Below are 25,815 nucleotides of genomic sequence, written 5' to 3' on the forward strand. Positions count from 1 at the left end.
TAAGAAACACCAGGATCCAGAGCGAGACAATAGTAAGAGTGCATCCAAGCTCCACCCCATCATAGTCATGTATTTAATCCTAAACTGGTTTCCATTTTTATATTCCCTGATGATGAGAGCAATGTATGTACTCAAAACGTTGGAAGCTAATGTTGATTTAACCTGGCTGGTAACCCGAGAACACTGGTTTGAATTAGTCATCAGGAAAGCAACAATTCCTATTTCAGGCATCCACTACCATCCATTAACTCATCATTTAATGTTCCATTAAGTTGAATCAATTCTATTGTTTTAGTTAGCAGAGTTTTCAACAGTTCAGGCTCAAATTATTTGTGTGTCAGCGGTGTAATACTAAGATGCTAAAAAATGATCATGCAGAAAACATCATTTTGTTTGCATAACAGAAAAACAGCATGATATATATATATATATATATAAATAAAGGGGGCGGGGGACAAACAGGTCCCAAGTTTTTGACTCCTGTTGGGTCATTGTTCACTCTCTCTGGTTGGAGGCGAAAGCAAGTGATACACTGTCAATAAATGTAGCTGGTGGTAGTCATACAAGTTGGGCATTTCTCTAAGTTATTCTGACTTTGACTTAGTGTCTTCTTTTTATCATGCTGTTGTGGTCGAACAAAATTGTACTTGTACTTGTTTTCTTAATTTGTTACATCACTATTAATGCTTACCGTACTATAGCCATTCCGTTTTGCACGTGACCTGCACAAATGTTGTCAACCAGTTCAATACAGCAGCCAGCTGCTAACAGTGAGACTTCATACGTGGACTGTTGAGAAAACAGAAAAGGATTACAGGTTTCAAATAACTGAAACTAATCTCTATGAAACCCTTTGTGTTCTTGCTGATAAATGCATGTTAGGGTTTCTTAGTGATTCACTTCTATCATTTAAAAAATCATTGGTTGGTATTAAACATTCATAAAACCATTTCAGGAACAAATATGTGTCAGATTTTAATAGAGGCACACACCTTGAATTCAAATAAATGTGTTTCATTACAAATAATACAAGTTGAAGATGCATTTATTGAATCAGGTATGTCTAAATTAAGAAGGAAAGAAAAACTTCCTCTAGTAATTATATTACCCTTTCGCAAAGAGAAAAACATAAGGAAATATGAGAGAACGTGCCAGACATATGAAAATAATCTGTGAACTGAATACTGTAATGGCGGCAGAGCATTACAGTTTAATTCAAAGAAGCAAGCAATACTATGTTTTCAAAAGTTTTACTCTCACCAATAAGTGTCAGAGTGATATCACTGGTTTTAAATCAGCTTTTTTCTTAAATTGGCTAACCAGGACAGAAAATAACAGTGGAATCCAAACCACTGTGGAATGTGCCCCCACCAGGTACTGAACCCAGCTCCCTTTGATTACCAGATGACAGATTCACCACTTGTATAGGTATAGTTTGTGCTTTTAAGGTGATTCTCAGCAACATACACAATATACACAACCATACGTTTTAGAATCCTTGTCCCTAGATGCTAGTTTAGGCAATAGACAGGTACAGGTACTTATAACTTAATACCCCATTTCCTTTTAGATATACAGGTTTATTCATATTATATTTACATAAGTAAATTCTTGGCCGTTATTCGCAAAATCTACATTTCAGTGTACCCTGTCCCCCCTTCCCGAAGAGTGTGTGTGTAGACTCATGTAGCCACTGACTTCACGAGTAAAAAAAAATATAACCTTCAGTACCAAAAAAGGTGGCTGAAGGTATGTGTACATATGTACCCAGTTTCCCACATGAGAAGTACTATTGAATTAAATGTAAAGAAAAAGATCAAGTGTGTGTATTATAAGAAAGAAAGAAAGTAAAAGTATCCGCCGATTCATAGTATCAAGAAAAATTCTTCGTTTCGCTCCATAGAGAAAAGACACCTCTTTACCTCGCCGTATTACACCAAAACATCTGAGGCCGACTGCTCCCTTCCCTTCCTTTTATAGGCCCCACTAATCACCTAACCGTTACTGGGAACTTTCCGCTGGTCGGCTGTCCACAGACACACCTACCTACCCAACGGCCAAGAATACGCACGTACATGAATACATAAACATCCACAACATTACCAAAATACATGACACTAAAACCCGATCGATCCAATTAAATTAATTAATGAAACATATAAAATAAAAGAGGATCAAGTAATGATTTGCCTCATTACACACTATATCATCATAGAGGTCCTGATAGTGTAATGGCTGTTGCTATCTTGCAATCAAAGGGTCCTAGGTTTGATTCCTCACTCATGCAAATGATCACTGGCTTACCCAACGTTGTTACTGCCACACAAAGAGCTTAGCAACATGAGTGCAATGTTCATGATGGTCCTGATCAGATGATTCTAAGGTCAGTAAAAAAAAAAAGGTAAAGTGTTCCCCTGAGCTTAGCACCATGCCATGAAGGTGTATAGGGGGTGTGGGGGTAACGCTTGATCCGGTCATGAGTGGGGGTGATGTGATCAGCACCACGCCCCTGACTGCCTTTACCCCACCCATGGGTTCCCCCAGGTACCCATGTTATTCGACGCTGGGTGGGCGCCGGGGCCGCTTCCAATGTTAGAAAAGTTCCCAGATTTGAACCGGCTGGGGATCGAACCTGGGACCTATAGCATGGTAGTCAGATGCGTTACCGACTGAGCCACCGTGGCCATTCTAAGGTCAGTGGAGAAGCAAATTGAGGCGTATATCAGACATGGTGAAACAGGAACAAGTGTGCATCTCCAAGAGGAAGGGGGACACTTCCAGCACATCAAGTGTTGACAAGTCATTTTCGCAATAATAACCTCTCATTAACACTTGGTTACATTAATGCTTTATTATTTCGTCAACCAACAGGCCTATTTAAAAAGTGGAATATGCCACTGAAACATCCTGTATTAAATATAGAAGGTTAGTGTTGTACAGTCACAGACATTTCTGGATTGTAACAATTCCATTAGTTTTCAATGGAATCATTACAACCCAGAAGTGTCCATGACTGTACAAACAGCTGAAAACAGAACAGTAGACAAATTTTCCATTGGTATTTTGGTTCTTCTTTATTCCTAGTTCTATGGGCTATTATGGAATGGAATTGTATTTGGACTGGAGAATAGATTGTTCTTGATTTATTCATGCTTTTTGTTTCAATTCCTGAACCCCACATTCCAGAAAACAGATTGAATGAACACAATGATGGACAGTTCGCCTACCATAACATTTGCCACTGGCTGTACATGAACACAGAAATAAGCTACGGTGAGAGAAGATAAAAAAAAGTTGCTCTCTCATTCCCTATAAATAAATAATAAATAAAAAATCCCCTCAGTTTCCAATAAATGAACTCGCTCTAAATAATCTGTACAAGTTAATAAAATGGTTATAGTTACTCACTGGATGTATGTATATAGAATCATATTTTGAGGACAGTTTTTCTAAAAGCTCTTCATTTGTACAGTTGTGTGTGTCTTTCAATATCTGAACTCTTTCCGGAGCATGCTTGGTCAGCACTTCCTCTTCGCTGGCATATCTGGGACTGATGTATTTGCAGCGCTTGAGCAGTCCAAGTTCTTCACACCTGCAAAAAATAAGTGAAAAAAATAATAATTAATTATAAACTCCACTGAATTTACTGATATGAAGATGTAGAGTGATGAGAGAATGGGGGGGGGGATTGTAAGTCGAAATCTGCACAATGTGACAACAGATGAGACAGTGTGATAACCCTCACTTATGAATAAATTACAATATGACGTATGTTGAAGAGTCACTGGAAAATGCACTAAGTATTTCATGTAGTTACTCATTTGTTTTATAGATAACTAGCTGATTACCTGGCATTGTTCGGGTATTTATTTATCCCAATCTTGTATTAGACAGAAAAATAATTAATTCTAACTATAGTGTAAAATGTATCTAATTTTAAATGTGATCATGAATGTCCCCAATTAGCTTAGCTACTCCGAAAACTATGGATTCGACACTAATATCGGTCATTTGTGGCATTTTATTTTCCACCCCCTGCTCACCCCCAACTCGATAAGTGATGAACTTGGAGTTGAACCTGCATTGGGAGTGTCATGAAAACTATGGATTCCATTCGCTACACAGCCTGAATGTTAGATAACCTGAGGAACACTATCGTTGTGCGGATTGCATAGAGTCACGGATGTCTGTTTGTGCGGAATTTAATATTGGTGATTCTCGATTATTTTTACGTCACCCCTCCCCACCCCACCCCTATGGGTGACAGGGGTGTCCTACCGCAAAATATTCTTTCCAGATTGCAAGTGATACGTGTACCAAGTATGGTTGAAATTGCTCCAGGCATTTGAGAGTAATATATATATTACATATATATATATATATATATATACGTATTATATATATATATATATATATATATATATATATATATATATATATATATATATATATATATATGGATAAAAGCAAGGAGGGCAAAAAGGGCTAAGTAAAAATCAAATAAGGTAAAAGGAAACACTCACCGGACAGTAGGAAAATTCAAAATTTTCGCTAATTTATAGCATCATCGGTGTGAGAAGAAACAGAAGACGGAACCGGAAGTTGGGGTCCTGCAGAGTTGCCAGGTCCCCATTGAAGAAGAAGCGGTGCGTAGAACGAAAAAAACACTGTTTTGTCACCAGGCTCGTCGTAAACTGTGAGTGTGTAGGATGAGTTGGGAGGGAGGGCGGGAGGGTGGGTGAGGGTTGGGCATTACTGGGTGGCCTTGTTCAGGCCAGGTGGAGTGGTTGCACTCATGGCCGATATATAGGCCCTCTCCCATCTTTTGCGAACAGAGGTGTTGGCTGGTTGGGGTAGGAGGTGGATGATCGCTACCCGGAAGCAGTCGTTGAAACTGATGTTGTGGTGGTTGGTGTGGACGGCGACAGTGAAGTCCAGGTTGTGGGTGGAGGAGCGGTGGTTATTGATGCGGAGGTTGAGGGCCGTTGATGTTTCCCCCAGGTAAAAATCACCACAGATGTTGCAGGTGAGGATGTAGATAAGGTTTGAGGCATGGCAGGTCCCTTTGGGATGGAGGGTAAATTTGCCAGTGGCCGTGTGCACCTGGAGGGTGTGAGAAGTGATGAGGATGGGGCAGGTCTTGCACCTGGGTCGGTTGCATTTATGGGCAGGGGGGTGTTGGATGTGTGGTGAAGGAGTGTTGTGGACCAGGATGTTTTGGAGGTTAGGGGGGCGTTTGAAAACCACCCTGGGTTTGTCGGGAAATATGTTTTACCTTATTTGATTTTTACTTAGCCCTTTTGGCCCTCCTTGCTTTTATCCATTATATATATATATATATATATATATATATATATATATATATAATATAAAGAATTAAATAGAAATGAACAATCTTTATCATTTTATCATAACTTTATCATTGAATTTATAATTAATTTACAGTATTCCAAATATAAAGTAATATGCAGGTCTACTTTCAACAAATAACTTATCTAATCTAACTAGGAAAGAATACATTTTAATCTCCTTCGTCACACACTGCAAGAAAACAATAAATAAATCGTCTAACCAAGAACAGAAAAAAAAATTCAGAAATTACGATAATCAAAAACTGAATATCGGAGTATAAGACACACATTTTAAAGGAAAAAGGTGCATCTTATATGCCGACAAATACAGTTCATTCTTTCTTCTTGCTACATTCTTTGAAAATTTCACAGCTATAAATTGAAACTTTCCATCTTGCTTACATCCTTCACTATTATATAAAATCTAGAAAAAGGTAGTTAAATGTTTACTTATCACAAAATAGGAAAAGAAATACATCAGAAATGGGATTCAATGCACTGACCATGAGTCACCCTATAAAAAGTTGCTAGGTAGGCCTTAGATGAAAGGAGGGCATGTAGTTACGGACACTTGTGGGTTGTAGGGATGTAATTGACTTTCAATAGAATCATTACAACCCAGAAGTGTCCGTGACTGTACAATGATACATAAGAGTCCAGGGTTTGAACCTGGACCCTTTCTCTTCGTACTGTCTGATACTGACCACTTCAGCCACTTCCTACGTCATCTCCTTGTTCCTTGCTGTGGTCATCGTCCGCACGTGATGTACCCCCCTGGGCACTTGGTATCTCCCTTTCCATTCCTGGCGGGCTCTTGCACTGGGGACAAACCGGTCTGGCCCCCTCGCTGTCGACTTCGAAATCGGAAAATTCCTGTCCACAAACTTTGCAAACCATCATGACGTCACTCTTGTTCAAACAGTCTATACGGCGATTTCTTAATCTCATGAAGGCCTTTCCCTAATTATCTGCTCAATCTTCTGTCGCACTTTGGAACAGTTACGCAAACTTAAGCGAGCTCACACAAAATGTGAATTACAAATCGATACATAAAAAGAAAAAGGAGGTCCGTCGGGAATCCCTTATCCCGCAACTCAGCCTGATGCCATAAATTACGCCAACAACCAAAAATAGTACACAAAAAGTACATAAAAAATGCCCTATGCAGCTGCCCTTGCTGCTTTCGCCGAAAAAAATATCTGCCCTATTGTTACCAATTACGCCCAATAACGTGTCCTTACACGTGAACCTACGACAAATACATCAAAATAACCCTCGAAATACAAAACGAAAAACACACAAGTAACCAGGAACCTAACACAAGAATTTTATGCATGACGTATACAACAATGAAATTTCTACCGCTCTCGCAACCTGGTTTTCCTGGAAAGGAATGACAAAAGTTGCCGTCCCATGTTCGCGGCGCCAAATGTAACGAGTGCACTCACGGCCCCCGAAATGACGTGTCAATCATACCCCGGCACGGGGCCAAACGTCGTTATGTGTACGGGAAACCGGTCGTGACTCACGGTCCAGTTATCAAGTTCGGTACTGAGACGGTCGTTTATTGTCATACTATTGCGAGGCGGAGATTAATACCTTGAAATGTTACACTGTTTTGTTTACCTTTGATATGTAGATTCGAACAATCATAACACACTAATAGCATAATATCCGGTACCTGAAAAACGTCAAATAACAACACTGACGAACGGTAAAAAGTGCATATATATTGTAACAACAAAAATATTGCAATCAACAACTCTTTACAAAGCCTCCTCACTCTCACAACATTCACTCTATCTCTCTTTCACACACATGAGGTATTTTTACATGTGAAGTATGGATACAAATCATGGATCTCATTAACATATCATTCCTTTTAATTTTTCAAACCTTTATGTGAATTTAGGGCATTTGTCTGCCAGCTCCTGTGCTCTTTTAAATTAACTTAAGTGCCAGCCCTCGGAAAGCGGTTAACTAAGACAATTGGGTCGGCGTGGTTAAATCTTTCGTTCCAATGAACGTATGCATCGAATCGTAAGCACGACCTTATACAAGTTTCTCGGACGGGGGTATTACACACAAGCCTCTCTCGTCCAATGAGAACAACTACTCAATTACATAGTGATGCAAAAACTTAATTGGCTCCAGCTGCCGGAATACACAAATCAATCGTCGGCGCGAGCAAAAATTACCTTAAAAACCACTATGCAACAAATAATACTATTTCACGCACACGACCTTGCAATAAAAACAACTACGCTTTCCATAATTAAAAAGGACTCATCAGTCAACTATTGACAAATTAAATGGCGCGACGGGGCGGTCGGTTACACAAAAAATGGAGCACACTTTGACAATTTATACTAAATATTAAAGAAATGAAATGGAGCTTCTAACCCTGAATGCAGACAATTAAATTAGAACATCTGAACATGAAATTACCCTTTTTTATAACAATACCAAAACAATTTTTAGACGCGGAAGTTAGGTTTGGGTTTTCCTGAGTAACTTTGCATATAAGTGAGACGTCGGCATTAACTGTACGGTGTTGATAATAACGGCGCACGTTTACATGTACATGAGACCCTCTGAAGTATACTGTACCAGACTCTGCTACATAGCGTGGTCCTTCATCTCTCCTGGACGCGGGACTGCACACGGTTCCTTTGTGGCGAAATTGTCCTCCGAGGTCGATCGCGACGAAGAATAATTGCGACGATATGGTGTACTTGCACCCCCTCAGAACTTCGGGCGTTCCTCTTGTCACTAGCGTCGGGTGTACGTGGTCACGCGTCGGTTCGGAATCTCTCTGGTGGCGGGCTTCGATTCGGCGTCGTTCTGGAAGCGTCGTTCTGGAGTCGTCCTTCAATCTCTCCCTCTGGCTTCGATCGGCGTCGTTCTGGAGTCGTCCTTCAATCTCTCTCTCTGGTGGCGGGCTTCGATCGGCGTCGTTCTGAAGACGTCCTTCGGGCTTTGGGCAGTGTTTGGCTTTGATGTCGTCTTTGGCGTTGGCTGACTGGCTTCATCGGAAGATGGCGATGCATCGTTGCGGGGTCAGGGAAGTCGACAGACTCCCTTCTCAATCTCCTTTAGCCGCCCATGATTATGTAGTTAACGCTTGGCAAAAACAAATCACCGCGTAATCTTCACCAAAATAAGGCGCACACTGGTACCTCTCTATCTGCGATTCGCTCACTGTACGTAAGGAAACAAAGTCCACGGACACAAAACAATAATCACGCGAGAGTGTAGCGCGGAGATGCTCTCTCTGTGAAATCCGGGTAAAAAGCTGTGTCTGGAATCATAGTACTGCCTATATATAAGAGATTCAAATTCTTCCGTTGAACGGGACGCTCTAGTGGCTTGGCTTCTGTTTCAGAGGGATGGAAATGACCTCTCTCCATTGTCTTGAAACGCGGTCAAGTGCGCGTCGTCGATCCTTGCAGGCTTGAGCTCCAGCTGATCTCTCTGGTCATCCGTGAACATGGGTTAGCCCGCCCGCTGCGACTCAAGCCTGGTAGCGGCGAAAATAATCCTTCCATTTCTCTGTGTTGGTGCAAATATGTCATGTTCTAAGCGGCGGCTGTCACTCAAGAAAAACCCTTCTCCCAACTCCCGACGTCTGGCTCGGATACAAGTTTATCCACAAAATAAGATCAAACCTCACACTTTCATGTTTGTGCATAAAATGAATCAATAAACAAAAATTAATTTATATCGAACTGCGTTTCACATGTCACTAGATACCGTGACATTTCGCCCTCCTTCCGATCAAAAAATTCTGTAGGCGAATAAAATTTTTTACTAATCAGGGGCATGAAATTTTTGACTACAAATTTTTTAACACCCTGTACAAGAAAAGTCAACCAGTTCGATAACACAACACATGATATAAATGATACCTCCAATTTACATGATAGATAAACATATTATACACTCAATAATTTACACAAAAATAGGATAAATGTACCTCACATCCTGATCAGAATTCAAACCAAAGATGCGCTCGTGCTTTTATATCGCGCTAACCACTCTTGGCGCTTTTCGTCGGAGCAGTTCCACCTTTTGCAGTTCTTTGCAAAAATACGGCCCGTCGTACATGAAAAACAGCTTCTTGATCTTTCCCTTCACTTGCATAGAGCGTGGAAAGTGCGTCAGGAAGGCTTCCCTAAACGCCGAGTACGAATGAAAGTATCTTTCATTCTGATCCAGCCTGTTCTGTGCTCGATCTTGCACCCAGCCTTTCAGCACAAGCAATCGCTCTCCATCCGCCAGTCCTAACTCCCGGGCTGTTGCTTCGAATTCCTCGACGAGAGCAGACGGCGATATCCTGTCGTCCCCGGAGAACTTCTTGAAGTTTTTCTTACATTCGGGCGGGTACAAAGCTGTCTCCGCGGACGGTGGTTCAGGCCGTATGTCGTCCTGGCTTGAAGTTTGGGCTTCGAACGGTCGCGGCGATGGAAGATGTAGTCCCGATTCCACTTCGCTTCCTCGGCTGACACATTTAGTCGGTCTTACGTCACTCGTGCTCCTTGAAGGCGAAGGAACTTCAGCTGGCTGCGATGACTTCATAGCTGCCGGCTCTCGCGGTGATCCCGGAACGTCGGCTACGTTCAATTGTTGTAGTTTTTCCTCGATTCCCTTTATCTTCTTGGAATTCCCTTCCGCTGGGTTCGCTGCTCGCCGTACTTGTCGCTCGAGGGCATCGTTGCTCCGAGTGCAGTCTGACTCCAGCTGTGCACATTGTTGGCCGATGTGTTGCAAAGCTCCTTCCTGTTCACGCACGCTCTGCGCCAGTGTTGCCACCTTGGCTTCCTGTTCATTGAGGCGAACGTCGGTCCTGGCGATCCTGGATTCGATTCGAGCCTCGGATTCTTGGATCGTCTGAAGGAGTTGTTGCGTTATTTCTTCTCCGGAGGCGCGAACCGTCCCTTGGAGGCGTTCTTCCATCCCTTGTGCGTCGGTCTGCATCCTGGTTTCCAACTCCTGGATGTTCGTCTGGACCCTGGTTTCCAACCCCTGGATGTTGGTTTGGACTCCTTGCATTTCAGCCTGCAACCCCTGGATGTTGGTTTGGACTCCTTGGAGCATCTGGAAGATTAGCTGGAGATGGTTGGCACCACTGCCACTTCCTACGTCATCTCCTTGTTCCTTGCTGTGGTCATCGTCCGCACGTGATGTACCCCCCTGGGCACTTGGTATCTCCCTTTCCATTCCTGGCGGGCTCTTGCACTGGGGACAAACCGGTCTGGCCCCCTCGCTGTCGACTTCGAAATCGGAAAATTCCTGTCCACAAACTTTGCAAACCATCATGACGTCACTCTTGTTCAAACAGTCTATACGGCGATTTCTTAATCTCATGAAGGCCTTTCCCTAATTATCTGCTCAATCTTCTGTCGCACTTTGGAACAGTTACGCAAACTTAAGCGAGCTCACACAAAATGTGAATTACAAATCGATACATAAAAAGAAAAAGGAGGTCCGTCGGGAATCCCTTATCCCGCAACTCAGCCTGATGCCATAAATTACGCCAACAACCAAAAATAGTACACAAAAAGTACATAAAAAATGCCCTATGCAGCTGCCCTTGCTGCTTTCGCCGAAAAAAATATCTGCCCTATTGTTACCAATTACGCCCAATAACGTGTCCTTACACGTGAACCTACGACAAATACATCAAAATAACCCTCGAAATACAAAACGAAAAACACACAAGTAACCAGGAACCTAACACAAGAATTTTATGCATGACGTATACAACAATGAAATTTCTACCGCTCTCGCAACCTGGTTTTCCTGGAAAGGAATGACAAAAGTTGCCGTCCCATGTTCGCGGCGCCAAATGTAACGAGTGCACTCACGGCCCCCGAAATGACGTGTCAATCATACCCCGGCACGGGGCCAAACGTCGTTATGTGTACGGGAAACCGGTCGTGACTCACGGTCCAGTTATCAAGTTCGGTACTGAGACGGTCGTTTATTGTCATACTATTGCGAGGCGGAGATTAATACCTTGAAATGTTACACTGTTTTGTTTACCTTTGATATGTAGATCCGAACAATCATAACACACTAATAGCATAATATCCGGTACCTGAAAAACGTCAAATAACAACACTGACGAACGGTAAAAAGTGCATATATATTGTAACAACAAAAATATTGCAATCAACAACTCTTTACAAAGCCTCCTCACTCTCACAACATTCACTCTATCTCTCTTTCACACACATGAGGTATTTTTACATGTGAAGTATGGATACAAATCATGGATCTCATTAACATATCATTCCTTTTAATTTTTCAAACCTTTATGTGAATTTAGGGCATTTGTCTGCCAGCTCCTGTGCTCTTTTAAATTAACTTAAGTGCCAGCCCTCGGAAAGCGGTTAACTAAGACAATTGGGTCGGCGTGGTTAAATCTTTCGTTCCAATGAACGTATGCATCGAATCGTAAGCACGACCTTATACAAGTTTCTCGGACGGGGGTATTACACACAAGCCTCTCTCGTCCAATGAGAACAACTACTCAATTACATAGTGATGCAAAAACTTAATTGGCTCCAGCTGCCGGAATACACAAATCAATCGTCGGCGCGAGCAAAAATTACCTTAAAAACCACTATGCAACAAATAATACTATTTCACGCACACGACCTTGCAATAAAAACAACTACGCTTTCCATAATTAAAAAGGACTCATCAGTCAACTATTGACAAATTAAATGGCGCGACGGGGCGGTCGGTTACACAAAAAATGGAGCACACTTTGACAATTTATACTAAATATTAAAGAAATGAAATGGAGCTTCTAACCCTGAATGCAGACAATTAAATTAGAACATCTGAACATGAAATTACCCTTTTTTATAACAATACCAAAACAATTTTTAGACGCGGAAGTTAGGTTTGGGTTTTCCTGAGTAACTTTGCATATAAGTGAGACGTCGGCGTTAACTGTACGGTGTTGATAATAACGGCGCACGTTTACATGTACATGAGACCCTCTGAAGTATACTGTACCAGACTCTGCTACATGGCGTGGTCCTTCATCTCTCCTGGACGCGGGACTGCACACGGTTCCTTTGTGGCGAAATTGTCCTCCGAGGTCGATCGCGACGAAGAATAATTGCGACGATATGGTGTACTTGCACCCCCTCAGAACTTCGGGCGTTCCTCTTGTCACTAGCGTCGGGTGTACGTGGTCACGCGTCGGTTCGGAATCTCTCTGGTGGCGGGCTTCGATTCGGCGTCGTTCTGGAAGCGTCGTTCTGGAGTCGTCCTTCAATCTCTCCCTCTGGCTTCGATCGGCGTCGTTCTGGAGTCGTCCTTCAATCTCTCTCTCTGGTGGCGGGCTTCGATCGGCGTCGTTCTGAAGATGTCCTTCGGGCTTTGGGCAGTGTTTGGCTTTGATGTCGTCTTTGGCGTTGGCTGACTGGCTTCATCGGAAGATGGCGATGCATCGTTGCGGGGTCAGGGAAGTCGACAGACTCCCTTCTCAATCTCCTTTAGCCGCCCATGATTATGTAGTTAACGCTTGGCAAAAACAAATCACCGCGTAATCTTCACCAAAATAAGGCGCACACTGGTACCTCTCTATCTGCGATTCGCTCACTGTACGTAAGGAAACAAAGTCCACGGACACAAAACAATAATCACGCGAGAGTGTAGCGCGGAGATGCTCTCTCGGTGAAATCCGGGTAAAAAACTGTATCTGGAATCATAGTACTGCCTATATATAAGAGATTCAAATTCTTCCGTTGAACGGGACGCTCTAGTGGCTTGGCTTCTGTTTCAGAGGGATGGAAATGACCTCTCTCCATTGTCTTGAAACGCGGTCAAGTGCGCGTCGTCGATCCTTGCAGGCTTGAGCTCCAGCTGATCTCTCTGGTCATCCGTGAAAATGGGTTAGCCCGCCCGCTGCGACTCAAGCCTGGTAGCGGCGAAAATAATCCTTCCATTTCTCTGTGTTGGTGCAAATATGTCATGTTCTAAGCGGCGGCTGTCACTCAAGAAAAACCCTTCTCCCAACTCCCGACGTCTGGCTCGGATACAAGTTTATCCACAAAATAAGATCAAACCTCACACTTTCATGTTTGTGCATAAAATGAATCAATAAACAAAAATTAATTTATATCGAACTGCGTTTCACATGTCACTAGATACCGTGACAACTAGCTCACATATTAACTGTGTCCTCAATTTCTGTACGTAATTTGCAATGAGGATTTGTCAAATTTGGTAAAGCAATTCCTACATCCACACCACTCAAAATGGCCTAAATGTGCATATTTTTACTTCGTGCAAATATCATGTATGACCTTCAGGAATGCTTGACTCAGGGTTACACATATTGCACCACAGAGTTTAATTTAGTTTTAGAAAAGTAATTAACTCTAAAAACTCAGAATCATTTTGTGTGCTTTTTATAGAGCTATTAAAACTAAATTTTATGAATCAATATGTAGTGATATGTGGCAAAATAACAAAAATGAAAAACCTTACCTTGACAAGACCCTTTTGAACCGTTCAGGACACTCAGGGTAATTCTCATCCCACAAACACCTATGGTTTTGCATTTGCAGGTCATAGATGACTCCAGTCTCTTTTCTCACCATATTTTTTGCTTCTTGTGCCTGTAAAAAATAATTTGCCTTTAGAGAAAATTATTTATTTCAAGAAGAGTAATGCTAAACTGATTATTGTGCTTGCAAAACCACAGTTAAGAAAAAAAAGCAACATATACAGTGAAAAATGTAAAATCTAGGAACGTAAAATCAGGGTTCCAGTGTATAATGTATGCAAAATGAATGTACATCCCCCATCAACTTCCATTAAGGTCATGACGCATGGAGGTGTTAGTGAATGTATGAAGCACATCCAGAAAGTAATACCCATTTGGCAATAATAAAGAACGAAACCTTTTTACTCTGAAATATATACCTTTAGCTAATTTCCCACAAAGACACCTATGGCATCAAGGCACTTATCAGACCAGGAGACAAGTTTTTGTATAAACTCATCATATACTTCTGCTGCCAGTCAATTGGAAGAAGGATATGGAGAATGCATCCAAGACAGCCAGCCCAGTATGAGTCAGTTGTATGCAAGCTTTCGTGCAAGTTACATTGCAACAGTGGTTGGGTACATTTTCTTGTGGGTATTCTATATGAAGCATATCCTTCCTGCTGTCATTCAGTTTTTGCACAATAGAAAAACTGAAACTCATTGTCAAATCACGGAGGTTTAAGGTGATGGTAGAATGTCCTCACTGGCCATTTGTTGTTATTCATGAATTGCTGCAAAATATGGATGAAGTCATGAAGAATGTGTTCCCATTGATGAACTCCATGTACATTTTCCACATATGCAAGGTTCCTACGTGAACTTGAAATGTATTTTCTACGAGTTTTTCAGAATCTTAATTTTTTTTCCAGAGTAGTCGATACACAGTGCAGTATTGTTTATTATTTTTTACAATAGCCTCCATTTCCCTTCATAACCATAACATCACCACCTTATTATTATTATTATGAGATGAGGTGGACTACCTGACTGATTGTTTTAAAATTTTTGGGTGCTTCGGCCTTTTTGGCCATTTTGCACTCTTCCAAGTAAATGGGGAAAATTCCCTTATCTAAAAACCCTTACTGTAAAATTTTTTTAAAAAAAGGTGTAAATTTTCCTTTGAGAAAGGTTACAAATGCAAGTTGTAAAGGGACTTCCACAGGACAAACACAAAATTTAAAAAAGGCAAGGAAAGTTTTAAAAATTCCTCAGAAACAGTAAAAAGGTCTGCTCTTCTCGAAACAGATAAAAACATTTGGCCGCGGTGGCTCAGTCGGTAACGCGTCTGACTACCATGCTAAAGGGCAACTTTTCTAACGATGGAAGCGGCCCCAGTGCCCACCCAGCGTCGAATAACATGGGTACCTGGGGGAAACCCTGGGGGGTAAAGGCGGTCAGGGGCATGATGCTGATCACATCACCCCCACTCACGACCGGATCAAGAAAGTGTGGGGCGTTACCCCCACACCCCCTATACACCTTCATGGCATGGTGCTATGCACAGGGGAGGACTTTACCTTTTTTTTTTTTTACTGTCATCATCTCCCAACGTAGATGGAAGATAAATCGTTGGGAAGGTTAAAACTCTTGTCTGAGGAAAATAAAATCAGCACATGCGAGAAGAATGTGGCGAACACTTAATACAACGTTACAGGTACGGCACAGCAGAGGGTCCAGCCCTTGCAGCAAATGGCAATGTGTGAGATGTCTGTGTCAGATTCAAAGCAGAATTAAGATGACTTATTCTCAGCAAGAGAGAGAATGAGAAAAAGGTGGACGAGGTGAAGATCTGGATCAGCAGACTTGGCGGTAGCATCAGCTCCTTCGTTCCCGTTGATGCCTACACGACTGCGGACCCAGCAGAAGCAAAATAATTGTTACTCTATTTGTATGGGCATAGTTGTATATCAGTAATATTACTGATAATTTTAGACATTTTTTATTACTTTTATGTATAAAATAATACAATTTGTATGTCATGGTTTTGTGAAGAAAATATCTAAATAAGCAGTTCATTATTAAAGTAAATCATATTGAATCACTTAGTTACATACATTAATTGAGAAGGTGAAAATGTTCTGCAAGAATAATTTGCAATTTTGCATTGGCTCAGTTATCGGAATCAGTAAATATTGTATCAATAGTTTATCAGTACTGGGAAATACTTCTTCATATCAGTTCACTTTCTCAAATCAAACTAAATGAAAAATCCCTGTGCACATATAATTACGGACTACGATTACAGATCTGAGTTAACACCTATTCCAACTGGATTGCAGTGCACAAAATAACATTCCAAACATACCACATATGGAACAAATATTTTCACACTTTTAAGAAACAGACATTTACAAATTGACACAATATCAATTAATCCGTAATGGAAAACATACATGTTACAAGCCTATGTCTTCAAAGCAGCTTGTGTGAAGAAACTCAACAGGTAGGAGCATATTCTAACCCTTCAGATGTACTTCAATGTGACTCATTGATCAATTAGGTGATTTTCCCTGAGAATTCCCTGAGAATTTTACTTTTTCAAATTTCCTGAGATTTCCAGGTTTTTCCCTGCATATGTTGTGATCCATAATGTATGTCATCATTACCACTCATCTCAACTATCGAAAGGTGCTTGCCAGGTGGATGTCATTCCTGTTTAATGGGAACACAAAAAACCCACATGAAAAATACATTGATATTTTTGACATGACATGCAAACGAACATTATGACTTTCTATCCTACACCATGACAGGTGGCAAAACCTACCTATTCTATATGCAAGAGAAAATAACAAACCAAGGCAAGGGATCATCCACATTCTCCCAACGAACCAAAGAGAGGCAAGCAGCTCTCCATCCACAAGGCAATGGCCACTGTGTTCTGAGACAGACATGGTGGCCTACAGCCCCAATCTTGCCATTAGCGATTATCATCATTTTTGGACTGGCGACAAAAGTGTGATGAGGATACACAAAAACTTGTCTCCCGATAGGGTAAATCCTCCTTGCCATGCATGCCAACATAGAAAAATTGCTCAAGGTATGTACTTTCTGAGTAAAAAGGTTTCGTTCAACTAACTTTGTTTTTATGTATACAAAACAGGTACTACTTTCTGAAAATTAGATTTCAGAACTATTGATGTTCGATGTGTCACATATTCTGCAAAATATGTGGCACAACACTTTCGAGTTGTCCTAATGTCCTGGAAATCTTTATTATTTTTGCAACGAAGTTGTGGAGTCCTAGATTTTGTGATTAAATGCTTATCTCATGTGAAATTAAGAATATTTGAAAGCATAACTCTGGAAGTCTTTTATGGTCCAAACTACTTTTCCAATAATAATAATATAATAATAGTATTACTCCCTCTATCCCATAATTATAGTATGGTAAGCCAAAATGGTAGTACAGGAATTACAGACAAAGAGGCTAATGGAAAGCACACACATGAGTAGAGGTACAGTAGATCAGTCTTCAAGATTGTGAAGAGGAACAACGTGACCTTATCGCAACGAGCAACAAATACTGCCCAGATGATTACCAAAAGGGGGCGTTGGGTTGCAACACACTGGTGTGGCACTGTATGCAAACCGGTCTAGCAAGGCATGCTGCAAATCGTTAGTAGAGCACTCCTTCACTGAGTATGTGTGAGAAGAACAGCCATGAACACACAACCCATGATAGGAAGCGACAGGGGTAGCAAGAACCTCACGGACAGTGAACAACAGGCAGTGTACGAGTTTCTGTTGGAAAACAGTATGGCTGGCATAGTGAAGAAAGGTGCCATGACAAGTGCAGCCGAGAAATTTCATGTAAGTACGAGAACAGCACGTCGCATTTGGCAACAGGGGCGGCAATCTTTGAAAAATGGGGCCATTTGTGCTGCGGTTGCATCTCGGATGAAAGGCAAAGTCAGACCAAAGAAGAAGGATCTCGCCCTACAACGACTACAGCACCTACCGCTGCGAAAGCGGAACAATATTCGTTCAATGGCAGTGGCACTAAACATTTCTAAGAGTACCCTACACAGGCGTGTGAAGGCAGGAGAGATCAGAGTGCATACGAATGCGCTGAAGCCATTATTGACTGATAGCAACAAGATGGAACATCTAAAATTTGCTTTGTTAATGCTGGATCCTACCACAGTCGCTTGTCCTGAAAGCGGAAATCCGAAGTTCAACATGATGATGCAGACAGTTCATGTGGATGAAAAATGGTTCTACCTGATGGAAGGACGGTCAGAAATTGTACTTACTGCCCAACGAACCAGACCCGCAGCGAACATGTAAAAGCAAATCGTTTATTGCCAAGATCATGTTTCTGGCTGCCGTCGCCCGGCCTCATTGGGATCCTGGTCGCAAGCAGTGGTTTAATGGTAAGTTAGGCATTTGGCATTTCATCAGCAAGGAACCTGCCAAGAGGAACAGCGGAAATCGTCCTGCTTGTACAATGGTCACCAAACCATTAACTGTTACCAAACATTAACTGTTTACCGGGACATGCTCATCAACAAGTTAATACCAGCAATAGATGTACAATGGCCTTGTGGACTGTGCGCAAGGAGAATCCAGGTGTTCGTTCAGCAGGACAATGCGCGTCTGCATATCGTTCGCAATGACCGTGCCTGGATGGATGCTGCAGCGACCAGTGGAATCACTTTGGATCTCGTATGCCAACCGCCAAACAGTCCAGACATGAATGTTTTAGATCTGGGGCACTTCCGGGCAATTCAGTCTCTCCAGCATCAGGCAGCTACACAAACTATTGATGAGTTGATCGGCGCCGTTGAAACATCTTTCTCTGATCTGACACATGACAAGCTCAACAATGTCTTTCTCACTGTGCAGTCCTGTCTCATTGAAATTATGCACGTCCAAGGTGGGAACAACTACAGGATTCCCCATATGCAAAAAGCACACTTGAACCGCCGCAACGTCCTGCCATCTCACTTGGAGTGTCCTCGGAACATTTACGACGAGGCTACAGCAGTACTGCAGCACTAGATCTAGCTCGTTGATGGGATGACAACCTTCCTGAACCAACAATCTCTTTCATCTTGAAGTTTTATTTTGTCGAACTTTTTGGGTCACTTTGTATTGATCCTGGATTGATTACTTTTTATTTACGTTCTTTTGGATACTTGATCGGCCAATTTGTACTGATCCTTGAGTAATAAAGTTGTATGACTCATCCCAGTGTTTGATTTTCTTCTTCTGTATACACCAACGTCACAGTTTGAATATCCGACAATTATTATGGGACAACAAACAAAGGTGTACCGGACAATAATTATGGGACAGAGAGAGTAATAATTAAAATTGAACTACTTTCAATTCTTAGTTATCAGTATCAATATTGGTGGGAATCTGTAAGATTGTCGACACTGGTATTAATATTGGTTCATCCATAGAAAAAAACACACGTAAGGTACAAAAAAAATGAAGTCTAGAGCAGAAAGAAGCAATGCTTGACCTATTATCATCCTCACGCAATTTTTGATGAAATAACTGATACCTGGTCACTGCTCGAGACAGATCTTGCCATTTTTGTAATAAGGAGGAAAACAAGCTAAAATTTGTAACTCTAGCATTCATAGTTACCATATGAATTTTTACTGAAAACCTCGCAACATTTTAAAGTTTTTGCCAAAAAGAGCATAGCTTTTACATTAGAAAATATTTTTTTCTCTGAAAGTATCAGCAGCAAGCATACAAATTTTGTCACAAGAATGGAACACACATCAGGCAGTATGCAGGTACTGTTTGGAACGCTCACATCTTGGTGTTGGCTATGTGGGTGCCCGATAAAGTTCAAATAAAAAACAAGGAAGATGTTTTTACTGTCTTCTTCCTCTTCTACTACACAATTTTTTTTCTTTTTTTACCATAGGCTTGTAAAACTGAAAAAAAGGCTAAAATCTGTAACACTAGTATTCGTAGTAATAAGAATAAATTAATAATATAAATTATTAAATAATATAAATTTTAATTTAAAACCGTTTTCAATTTTAAACTTCCTGCTGAAACACATGCCTGGTGTTGTGGCCTACATTGGGTAAAATCAGCCAGGCATTTAAATACAAGCAGGTTGGAGTCAGTTCCTAACCATGCACTAAACATGTAAGGGAAGAAAAAATGATGAACACCTAAGACAAAAGTTTGCCAAACAGTAATTGTGACCAACACAGCCCATAGAAAAAATGTGCTCACACAAATAAGTCCTGGGTTTGATACCCAGTGACAAGTTTACAATTTTAGTGTTGACGCAGCATCATATGGACAATTGGAGAGCTTGTTAAAAAGATTGACACAGCCAGATGGCACCAGCGATGTGCTGACCTTGTATCACCCAATAAAAACCTACTGGACAGCTCCTGGCTCTGGAAGGACTGTTGAACCATAGTTCAATTTAGGTTAGTTATACGATTCACATGGAATGTACACTCCTGTTCACATTAAGTAGAACACACTTGAACTGTTCAAGCTTATAAACTGTCCATTTTAATTGAACAGGTAGCACTGTTACAGTTGCGGTACCACTGGCAGAGACGATTGCACACAGGTAAAACCGATACAGCAAAAAGTCAGGTGAAACCAGGTCTGGCTCGGTAGCTCAGGGTAGAGTAATGGCACAGTATGCCAGAGACCCAGGTTCGAGTCCTGGTCGAGCCTACATTTTTAGCTGAAATTTCAACATAGTACATTGCCTGTGAGTGACAAATCTTAAAGTAGTAGTGTTCAAGTTGTGATTCCTTTGCTCATTTCATAAGTACAAACTCAATCTTCATCTTCGTACCTGAAGTCAGCTCTGTAATTAATTCCTAAAACAAAGAAAATCACTAATGTAGTTTCATAAAAACAAGAAGATCCTCCTCTGAACTCCCTTACTGCTCCTGAGTGGAGTGTCAATACACAACTAGCATGAATCAAAGTGATATATTAATCTAGCAGTTTTTTCTGGTAATTGAACTTTGTTTCCTGCTTTATCTGTATAACCTTGACATTCTGGCATTAATCCATATCTCTGCTTTCATTTTGAGCTTCACTAATTAATAATCTCCCTGAACTTATGTCATGTAACTTCTACCTGAGGCAAATCAGCATTTATCACGAGATAAACTCTACACTTTGTGGTGTGAACATATTATTATGTATAATCTTAAATTGTGTAACTAAACCACTGAAAAAGCTTCATAAATATTTTTTTCCAGTGTTTCACAAACTTAAAACTTGTTGCCGATGTTTTCACTAGTTTTGTTCTCGGGAGAGACATGAAAATTGATCGCACTAGTTGGGAACCCTCGCAATTGCCACCCACTTCTAATAGACAAAACAAAATTGATGATTTAACTGTTAGCCGCCTGACGGTCGAAATTTTGACCTTCACATGTGAACCCCTTAAAGCTGAATGGTCAATATTTCGACCAGCAGCAAAAAGTGTGCAATTTCTACAAAACTACACACAATATATCAGTTCTGTCTTTTTTGACCATTAGTATACATACAAAGGTATAACATACTAGAATTACAAAGCAATACATCCATTATTACTAGTATTAACAAGCAAAGTTTCTGTAATTACGCAAAAATTTCCGAACACCGTAGTTTCAGCTTTCTTTCCAAAAGTTGCAGCACGTGCATGACATATCCTTATAGAGTGGTCTTTTGTTGTGCCTGCCTCCAAATTTGATCCATCCAGCATCCATAGGGCCGATTTCAGAAGTGAAATTCCATAAATTGTCCCGAAGCTGGCAACACTGCCACTTTATATAAGGTTTTTATTATTTTACTTAAGAAGTATCAGTCTGATGTCAAAGAAACTTTGCACGATTGTAGGAATGTACCATTGCTACATACTATTTTTTTTTTTAATTCACTTCAAATTCTACTTCCTTTAACACTATTCATTGGGAGGCACAGTGTATAAATTTTACCTTCGCTAAAAGCCCTGTCTTTAAGAAAGAAAAGAGAAGAAATTTCATCTGTTTACAAATATTAGTTCTAGAGTTATGATTTATTTTTGTACTTTGTGGCAAGTTTGAAAAGCACACACTTGAAAATGCGCAGGCGTGAATGAGAATACGCGTGCACGACAGGTCCGGCAGCTAAAGGTTAATGAAATTTTACCTCAACTGCACATTTTATGTGCAATATGAAATGTGACTGCACTCACTAATATTGTCCCTCTTCTGCCTCACCCTCAACTAGAGACATTACTTGAATTCTAGTTCCATTTGCTTGACATTCATATAGCCCAGTTGATGAAGGTCAATCGAAAGTCTGGCCTCATAACAAATTAAGCAAGAGCTGAATTTTGGCTGGCATAAGATCCCATTAGGGGAAGCATTTTCAGTCTCCAACATCCCCTCCCAAAGATCAAAATCACATATTAGTGTGAAGTCATGATGCAAGAATGAGTCCAAACAAATATCTCACATGGTTTTAATTTATGAGATAGCATTGGGTTTTCCGAATAACTGGAGCAGACAATCGAGTAAGCTAATGCTCCTAGTGGCTTCCAATCTGAAACCACAGACAATTGCTATCACAATCCTTAACATTAGCCCTTGTAATGGAAATTCCAATATTATAATACATGACAAAACCAAGTGACAACCTTGTTTGGACTCAAATCGTGCTCAGTTGTCTGCTGTGACGTTACCACTAATATGGTCCAATTGCTTATAATGTCCAAATGAACAGGTATTTTCAGGCACGTCACCTGATAATGTTCGCATGAGCACGTGAACACTCATGTATATGTTTTAAATTACGTACATATTAAATGCACAGACACACACACATATTCGAAAAAATCCTTCTTTGATTTGAGTATATACACACAATTTACTCTGACACGACGTCTTTCACGTCTGATAACTTTTTTAAATAGTTGGTAACACTGACTCCCACGGTGTTCCACGGATTGCTTTGAACACAATTCCTGTGCGTGTTGCATCAAACTAGCAGCTAAGGGGCAGTTGGTCCCTATACCCCAAAAATGTTCACTGTGCTGTGCTAATGCGAGCCCTGATATAAGCGGAAATACTTTTTGCATTCGGCACCAGAGTGCAGCATATACATACAAGGCATTTTTATGGGGACTCGAGACTGTCTGCACTACATAGTTGCATATATAGAATTTAATTTTAATTATTTCTCTTGAAATTGTTATTAAGTGCATTGTGTGCATCGGTGTGTAGCGTTCAATTACTTGACCCACAGTGAGAATTTTATTTTCTCTGTAATATCTAGAGCTCAATTATAGGCTTTGGCCGGTCATCCTTCAGGAGTGAGTTTACAAGGCAACGACGGGTAAACATGTTAATGACTGCGAACAGATGTTAGTTACTATATGCTTTAAATCAGTGGTTCCCAAAGTGTGTGCCGCAGCACCCTCGGGCACCACGATTGACTTCCAGGGGCGCTTGTTGACTACGAGGGCTCTGCGAAATGTTCCAAGATTTTCATTGAATTGTTAGTCAATGTTTCAAATATGTGCTTACTTAGTACATTTGAAATGTTTTTGAATTTGAAACACATGTTTAATTTTGAACTTAAGGCATGCAATCTTACAAGTGTTAGAGAGGGTGACATTATTGGCACTTATAAAAAATCTTGAAACACTAAGGATGCCGTGAAGCAAAGAAGTTTGGCAACCCTTGCTTTAAATGGTCGAAAATCAATCTCTCTGAACCATGGCAAAATGATGCTAGGAGGAAAAATACGAAACACGAGGGAAGAAGGAATATGAGCAATGTCACACTGAAACTCATGTCACTCAAATTGAATGGTCAGTTCCCAGTCTTGCTAATCCTAGCATTTTGTTATTATATCTTTCATTCAGAAGACCATGGAGGCCTTATGGACAATTCAACGTAACCTGGGAGCACAGGTAAGGTTAGCCTAACAAGCGAACACGATCCCCATACCTTCTACACTACATGACGTCATATTTACGTTACAACGAGGTAAAACCTCACTTAAATTTTGATAGTTCCCTCCAATTTTGCTTCCCACTTTAAGTAATCACACAGTATATACAATTGTATAAAAAGAGGGAGTGAGATTTATGTAAATGGCTCCTATAGGTATTCAGTGTTTTCACGCTGGATAATGAACTGATTGAATTAGGTTTTCTTATGTTGCTCTTCTCCCAATTTTGGTCAATTGTCTTGATGTCCTGGATAATGAAGAAGTTCTCTGAATAGAGTAACGGCACTGTATAGTATAGTCACAAATCACTTTCCTGTTGTGGTATTACACAAACTTTTACTTATTCAATGGCCACATGGAAATATATATTTGTTTCATTTGGCGTTGCTTTCCTGCCACTTTTGGCTAATGAGAATGATTGATGATTAGGTGAAACTGATGAGAGGACAACTGGAAAACAACACCCATTGCAGGAAGGAAATTGAACCCAGAACTTTCAGGGTAGTAGAGTGAGATGATTGATACCCTCAGTCACTGACTTGGTGAAACCAAACCAGATGTGTTACTCTACATTGTCCAAGAAAATTGCAACTATTTGAAAACTGCATTTGCAAATTTTGGTTTACTGAAGTCACTTATGCCTCCAAAATGATCGAGATAAAAGAATGTGTAGGGTCCTACTTCCACACCATCCTACATATGCCTTATGGCATGGTACAAAATACATTACAAAGCAATGCCCTGTTATACTTGTTTGTTGTACCAAGTTATAAATTTGCTCTGCATACTAAGTGAACTGAAATATTTAGATCTGCATACTACTAATCCTAAAATGGAGCTACTCACCAACTGGTAAGCATCTCTAATTACAAAGTCAGTCTTCTTAGCTTGCTGCTGCTGCCGGGCATATTTCTTTGCGGCAATGACAATGGGTGTTGCTCTTGCCTCAGACTTCAGGCGAGCTGATCGGCGTACAGGTATCACATGACTCGACACAGTCGTTTTGTGTCCTTCCTTTGGTTGCTCTTTCTCCTCACATTTCATCTCTATTTTCTGATGCATTGTTTCTTGACTTGGGCATACTTCACATTCAAATAATTTTCCATCTGGAATTCCAGCCTGAAATAAAACAATCCGTTATGGCAACTCAGGAGAAAAATAACTGAAAATTAAAATATAGCGAAGTATCAATAATCTGATAATTGATTTCATATATGTACTATGGATGAACAAATCTGGATAAAAGTTTGTCTGGATGTCGGATAAATTTTTATGCAGATTTCAAATATTCAGATATTGGATAATGTTATATCCAGATATCCTAATTGTCTGGATTATCCAAAGCGACGTGCAATGAATGGTTATAAACAAATTTTTGGACTGAAAAAAGAGAGTGTGACGATTATGTGGTGAAACAATGTAACTGAAAAATGATCACAAATTTGAAGCCGTATTTCAGTTCTAATAATAATAAAGGATAATATTAAGGAAGTCCTGCATACTTCTCATCAACATTTAATATGTAGATTAGCATTACTTCGCAAAACTCAGTCCTTAATATTCCAAATGCCAGTTTCAGGGTGGGCATCTGAACATGCTGTCAGTGGCTAAGCATGTCAAATGCTCAACTGGTAATCTTGCATTTATTCCGTCTCTACTTTCACATAACCACCATTCATCACTGTAATGAACCTAGAAAAGCAGATAAGTGATAAAGTGCACAAATTAAGAATGTACAAACTTTTCATTTTTTTTTTTTCTTGTGGAAGATACGCAAGGTTCTGAGGTTGGAAAGTTAAGTATAACAATCCTGTCAATACATAATAATATGCAGCAAATTATCTCTTCCTACAAAATTTGCTTCCTTTAAAAAAAGAATCTGGAGAAATCTGAATTTCATCCAGGTTGACAACCAGTGATTTTGGACAGGTACCAATAAGGAATGGCCAAAAAT

General features: G+C 40.5%; 1 protein-coding gene across 7 annotated transcripts in view; it reads right to left on the bottom strand.

Annotated features, from left to right (window-relative positions):
- The window catches only part of HDAC6 (histone deacetylase 6), a 164,629-nt gene that overhangs the window by 112,428 nt on the left and 26,386 nt on the right, over positions 1–25,815 (bottom strand). For 5 of the 7 annotated variants that reach the window (XM_083133943.1, XM_083133942.1, XM_083133940.1 and 2 more), the window contains exons 2-5: positions 24,708–24,980; positions 13,863–13,993; positions 3,409–3,592; positions 692–789 (exon numbers count right to left, since the gene is read on the bottom strand). In XM_083133943.1, coding sequence (XP_082990069.1) covers positions 692–789; positions 3,409–3,592; positions 13,863–13,993; positions 24,708–24,923 — 629 coding nt within the window. In that variant the 5' untranslated portion in view covers positions 24,924–24,980. Of the gene's footprint in view, positions 1–691; positions 790–3,408; positions 3,593–13,862; positions 13,994–20,264; positions 20,390–20,721; positions 20,820–24,707; positions 24,981–25,815 lie in introns of those variants that run through there. The other 2 variants (XM_083133944.1, XM_083133945.1) reach the window with 2 other exon arrangements.

The sequence above is a fragment of the Lepisma saccharinum genome, chromosome 13 (assembly GCF_977018435.1).
Source record: "Lepisma saccharinum chromosome 13, izLepSacc3.1, whole genome shotgun sequence".
Taxonomy (NCBI): Eukaryota; Metazoa; Arthropoda; class Insecta; order Zygentoma; family Lepismatidae; genus Lepisma; species Lepisma saccharinum.